Source organism: Eschrichtius robustus, chromosome 3, assembly GCF_028021215.1.
Source record: "Eschrichtius robustus isolate mEscRob2 chromosome 3, mEscRob2.pri, whole genome shotgun sequence".
Classification (NCBI taxonomy): Eukaryota; Metazoa; Chordata; class Mammalia; order Artiodactyla; family Eschrichtiidae; genus Eschrichtius; species Eschrichtius robustus.
In genome coordinates, this window is record NC_090826.1 from 21,063,194 (window position 1) to 21,069,380 (window position 6,187).

General features: G+C 54.7%; 1 protein-coding gene across 7 annotated transcripts in view; it reads left to right on the plus strand.

Annotated features, from left to right (window-relative positions):
• RPS6KA1 (ribosomal protein S6 kinase A1) overlaps positions 1–5,619 on the plus strand; it is a 35,690-nt gene extending 30,071 nt beyond the window's left edge. For all 7 annotated transcript variants that reach the window (XM_068539221.1, XM_068539222.1, XM_068539220.1 and 4 more), the window contains 5 exons: positions 2,420–2,581; positions 2,825–2,901; positions 3,183–3,300; positions 4,208–4,345; positions 4,684–5,619. In XM_068539221.1, coding sequence (XP_068395322.1) covers positions 2,420–2,581; positions 2,825–2,901; positions 3,183–3,300; positions 4,208–4,345; positions 4,684–4,806 — 618 coding nt within the window. In that variant the 3' untranslated portion in view covers positions 4,807–5,619. The remainder of the gene's footprint in view (positions 1–2,419; positions 2,582–2,824; positions 2,902–3,182; positions 3,301–4,207; positions 4,346–4,683) is intronic.
• Positions 5,620–6,187: the final 568 nt, after the last annotated feature.

Consider the following 6,187-nt stretch of genomic DNA (forward strand, 5'->3'; position numbering starts at 1 on the left):
TAAGTAAAAGTTTCATCGCTACACTGGCCCCAGAGTCTGTGCCCCTAACTTGTGTGTGATCAGATGCTGCTTTGGACAGCATCTGTCCCTTCATTTTCCTACCCTTCTTGTCTTCTAATTTTTAAGGGCTTCTTAACAAGCACTCACTGTATCTTAATGTCCAGCATGATGGTGGGGTTCAGCCCCAGGGAGTGCTGGCGTTACTATGACAGCAGCTGCCATTTTCCAAGCCCTGTGCTAGATATTTCTGGTACATAACTCATATGCTCCTTCCTGTAACCCTGGGGGCCGAGCACTCTTATCAGCCCCATTTTACAGGTGAGAAAACCAAGGACTAAAGCGGTTAAGTGACACATCAAGATCACACAGCTACTGCTGGTAAAGCCACTCTGGCCCATCTGCCTCCTGACTGAAATCACAACTCTACCAGAGCCACAGCCTGTTGACTCGGTGGCTGCATTTGGCCTCCACAGTGCGGGTGTTTTCTTGTTTGGGATTTGGTTTGGTTTGGTAATTTGGCTGCTTTTGAAACCTGGGCCCGAGTTGCTGTATGATGACTGTCAGCTGGAGTGAGCAGCAGCTGCCCCTTGAGCCTGTTGGCCTGGCTCTACGGGGAATATGCAAGGACCATCTCATAAAGCCAACTAACCTGCGAGACTCAGCTGATCTAACCTGCAAGGTCTCTGTGTGTTTCAGAGGTGTGATTCATTCATTCATTGCACAGAGTTCACGTAGCACTTGCTCTGTGCAAGTCCCTGTGCTGGGTGCTGGGGGTGAGCCAGCGTTCCACAGAGAGATACGGCTATTTATGGCTGAAGGAACCCCCACTGGCCTGAGCTCAGGGCGCTTGAGGGATGTGGTGGACAAAGGCTGGAACGGACAGCTGAGCCTTCCACACCAGGATGGGGACTTCAGGCTTTATCTTGCAAGTAGTAGGGAGCCATTGAAGGTCTTTGACAGTGCTCAAGGAGGTACCATGAGCTCATGGGAGGAGGAGAAGGAGGGTGAGAATGAGTTTCGTCTGGGATGTGTTGGGTTTGAGGGTCTATGGGACCTTCAGTGGTTGCCATCTGGTAAGCAGCTATATGAGCCTGGACTCTGGAAAGCTATGGGTTAGTGTCAGAGATCTGAGAGTTGTCGATAATTAGGTGATAGTTAGAGGAATGACTATGAATAGAACCATGCCAAGGGAGAGGGGGTGGATGAAAAGTACGTGGAGTGGTTCAGCCCCCTCAGGTTACAGATGAGCAAATGGGGCCAGAGGAAAGTCGTTTGCTTAAGGCCTCAGTAGTTAAGTGTCATTCATCCATTCATTCAGCAGTTATTTATTGAATACCTACTCTGTGCTGGGAACTATTCTAAATGCTGGGATGCAGCAGTGAGCCAAACACCCGTGGAGCTTACATTCCAGTGGGTGGGTTCAGAAGACAATTAAGTAAATATCCAATGGTGGTAAATGCTGTGGATAAAGATAAAGCAGGGTGAGGAGACTAAGGAGTACTGGTCCGTGATTGCTATTTTATATGGAATGGTCTAGGGAAGGCCTCACTGATAAGGTGACATTTGAGCTGAAACCTGAAAGAAATGAGAATGAGCCAGGCAGATGCTTAAGGGAAGAGTATTCCAGAAAGCGGGAACAGCAAGTGCAAAGGCCCTGAGGCAGGAGTGTGCTTGGCATGTTGAAGGAAGAGCAAAGAGGCTGGTGTGGCCGAAGCCAACTGAGCAAGGAGGAGAGCGCTAGAGGACCAGCGAGCGCAAGCGACGTGGGTAGGGGGCAGGGGAGAGATGAGGTGGGGCCATCAGGCCATCGTAAAGACTTTTCCTTTTGAGAGTGGAACCCTTGGAGAGGACATGATCTGGCTTACATTTAATAGGATCACTCTGGCTGCTCTGTTTAGAACAGGCTGTAGGGGGTGAGGTCAGAAGCAGGAAGACCAGTTAGGAGGTTGTTGCCATAACCCAGGGGAGGGATGGTAGTGGCTGGGATCAGCGTGCTGCCAGGAGAGGGGCTGAGAAGTGCTTGGGCTCTGGATGTATTTTAATGGTAGAGCCAGCAGAGTTTGCTAATGGATTGATTGAGGAATACGAGAAAAAAAGAGGAATTGAGAATGACTCTTAAGATTTCAACCCAAGCAATGGGAAGGATGGAGTTGCCATTAGGTAAGATTGTGTGATGGCAGATTTGAGGAATTCCGTGTGGACAGTGAAGTTAGAGCTGCCTCACAGACATTGACCTAGAAGTTTCAAGTCGGCAATACCAGCAGCACTAAGACCCCTTTGTAGCCCCTTCCCCTCTCAGATTCTGGGTCCTTCTGCCCCCTCTCTGGGCCCATCTTCTAACTCTCCCATCCCTGGCAGTTGACCTGGGCCACCGGCAGCCTGCCCACATGGAGAACTGACCCAGGCCCTCTGCCCCCAGGTTGTGCACAGGGATCTCAAGCCCAGCAACATCCTGTATGTGGACGAGTCTGGGAACCCTGAGTGCCTGCGCATCTGCGACTTCGGCTTTGCCAAGCAGCTGCGGGCTGAGAATGGGCTCCTCATGACACCTTGCTACACCGCCAACTTCGTGGCGCCTGAGGTGAGTGGCCTGGCCTCCTCAGCTGCAAGAGTGAGGGGACCTGGCACGGGGAGCCTTGTGTCCCTTCCAGAGGCCCCACGCTGTCCAGAACCCGTCTCTGTGGCCTTGGCCCAGGTACCAAGGGAGGATCAGCCCAGGCCTGGGACCCTTGTCCTACCCTTTGGGGAGGAGCAGGCAAGCATATGGGGCCGCTCGCCACTGCCCCTCGGACTGACCACCCTCCCCTGCCTGCCTTCCTGCCAGGTACTGAAGCGCCAGGGCTATGATGAGGGCTGCGACATCTGGAGCCTGGGCATTCTGCTGTACACCATGCTGGCAGGGTGAGTACCCCGCTGGCCTGCCCCCCTCGGTCCCCCGCCCCTTCCTCCAGCCCTAGTGTAGCTGGGGTGGTTCTTGTCTGATGGGAGAGACTCAGCCCTGCCTCAGGAAGACCTGAAGACAGGGACATGGCCCTGCCTTCGGGAGCTCCACCTTGAGGAGGAAGTGCCACCCTTAGGAGCACCCCGTCTGAAGGGGGAGACACAGTCCCCCACCCCTCCCCACCCCTGGCCCCAGGATGGAGGCCAGAGGCTATACCCAGACTGGGTGGACTTTTCCCCAGATACACTCCATTTGCCAATGGACCCAGTGACACACCAGAGGAAATCCTGACCCGGATCGGCAGTGGGAAGTTCACCCTCAGCGGGGGAAATTGGAACACGGTTTCAGACACAGCCAAGGTGAGTCTGTAAGGCCTGGACCCTGCTCATTTAGGGGTGGGGAGGCAGGGTCCCATCCCAGGGCTTTTCAGCATTTCCCGAACAGGTGACCTGCAGTCTCATTTCTCCAAGTGGAATGTCCCACAAATCTCTGTTGCCATATTTCTCCAAGTGGAAGATTCCCAGGCAAACTGCCCCCCACACCTTGTTTGGACACAACTTGGTGATCATTTACTGGCCCGTCCCGTGTTCTGGGCCCTGTAGGGGAACAGAGCGGCTGCATCATCACAGCCCCTGTCTTGGGGAGACTTAGTGTGAGGTGAGAGACAGGCTTGCACGCAAGGAACAGAGATGCCAGGTGCGGAGAGGCCGGTCCTCCTGGTCAGGGGTACAGGCAGTGGAGACATGAGCAGAGCCCCGGGCCACCGGGCAGAGAGGCCTTCTCAGCAGAGGGTACGTTTGAGCTTTCGCTGTTAGCAATGGGTTCCAGTCATGGGAACCTCTGTGTCAGACAGAGGTTGAGCCCTTAATGAACAGTACCACCTTGCATTAACCTTATGAGTCAGGTATTTTTGTTATCCCGTTTCTCAGAGGTGAAACTGAGGCTCAGAGAGTTAAAGTAACTTGCCCAGGAGATGCAGTTGTGAGCAGGGGAGTCAGGTTTTGAACCTGCCCAACCCCAGCCTTAGGTTCTTCCCACCTTCCTGCATGGCTTCTAGAAGGTGAAAGAGAAAGGAAACGGCCTTCCAGGAAGAAGTCCTGAAGAAGGGCGTGTGCTCGGGGAGGCCGTGGAGTGGGGTGGAGAGTGGATCGAAGGGGCCACTGCAAGGGTCCAGGTGGGAGATGGCAGGAGATGGCTGCCTTACAGACACAGCTGTGTGCGCCCCTGCTAGCCCTTCCCACCAACCCCTTCCTGCTGTCCCCCCAGGACCTGGTATCCAAGATGCTGCATGTGGACCCGCACCAGCGCCTCACAGCTAAGCAGGTGCTGCAGCACCCGTGGATCACCCAGAAAGACAAGCTCCCCCAGAGCCAGCTATCCCACCAGGACCTGCAGATTGTGAAGGTACAGCCACCCAGGCTGCCAGGCCAAGGTTCCATGGGCAGGGACTTGGGGCAGCAGAGCCAGGAGATGCCATGTGTGTCTCTTCCCAGGGAGCCCCAGTCTGACATGCAGGGGTGTCTACAGTGCACTCATGGCCCCCCCGGTCCTCTAGGGGGCCCAGCCCCTGAGCTCTGAAGCCTCCAGTCTGATGGATGAGGCAGGACTGATGACCATGAAGAACCACCAAGGCGGGATTAACAGGGGCCTGTGGGGGCTGTGGAATACTGGGAGGGGCTGGCCTGGCCCTGGAGCACATGCCCCTCCCACCCTCGGGAACTGACTCCCACCTCCTCCCCCAGGGAGCCATGGCAGCTACATACTCTGCGCTCAACAGCTCCAAGCCCACCCCTCAGCTGAAGCCCATCGAGTCGTCTATCCTGGCCCAGCGGCGAGTGAGGAAGCTGCCATCCACCACCCTGTGAGGGGCCAGAGCATCCAGGCCGCAGGGCAGTGCTAGCTCGACGGAGGCAGCATACTTCCCAGAGGGAGCGGGCCTGAGTCACAGGGCCAGAGGGAGTGGAGCCCCGAGGGGGCCCAGATCACCCCGGGGAGGGCGTGAGAAGTGCCTTCTCCTCCCCCAGGATGCACTCTTCTCGGCTCAGGCTCTGCTGGTTGAAATCGATTCACTGTACAAACTCTTGTCTTTTTTTAAGGAAAAGATGGCACCAACCACCATGGATTTTTACAAGATCCATTTGCCTTTCTGGGAGCAGAAATAGCCAGTGCAGCCCCAGGAGGGGCACTGAGTCACACCAGGGCTGTCTGTAGCTGAGACTCCTTAGAGCAGCTTTAGGGTCCCCCCGGGGGGGACCCGTACAATTGGCCATCTGTAGCCATCTGCACCCACCTCCAAGGCAGTCCAGCGTCACCCTCCAGAGCCCTTGGCTGTTTAGCAGAACTTGCTCTATCCCCATCGGCTCCTTTTCTGTTCTGTTCTGTTGGGGGTTCTGGAACCACTTTCTGCTAGAGGAGAGGACCAAGGCCACGTGGCTCCCAGCTCCAGGCACCAGCATCCACACTGGCCGTACCACTGGGTCCTCTGCAGTCAGGTTGGGCAGCCCCTGAAGGAGCATCTGGAAAGCACTTTTTTGGCTGACTTCTGTTGGAGTCTGCCACAGGACAGAGTTCACAGGAGGCCTGTGGGGCAGGCCAAGAGGGCAGGGGCTTTTTTCATTTCTTCCTCAGCTGGTAACTCAGGGTTCATCTGTCCACGGCCTTTCTAATAAACTTACAGTTGAGTTGAAGCTCACTTGTCTCCACTTGTCATCCCTGGATTTGCCCTCCCTCTGCTATTGGGTGTTGAGGACTTTGGCAGTGACAAGTAGTGGGCCAGGGCCAATTAGCCCAGCTGCTTGGAGCTCAGTTGGGGAGCATGTGGGAGTCCCGCTGGCTCTGCCCACACATTCCTATCAGGGATTCCAATATGGTATTGATCATAGTAATGGGATTACTAGCCACTAGTGACCAAGTGCCAGGCACCGTGCCTGGGCCTTACATGTATTTCTCATTTAATCTTAACAACCCTGTGAGGAAGATGCTATTATATTATTATCCCTGTTTAATAGATGGGGAAACTGAGGCTCAGAGGGGGAATGACATTTCCTAACACAATAATTTTTTTCTGAGTACCTGTGCTGGCCCTGTTCCAGATGCTGGTGAACCAAGTAGAAAACAAGGTCATTGTTTTCCTGGGTCTTACTTCCAGTGGGGAAACAGACAAGTAAACAAAGGTCAGCTACTGATGAGACATGCAGAGTTAAATTGGGGTGAGAGATGGGGTGATCAGGGAAGGCCTCTCAGGGG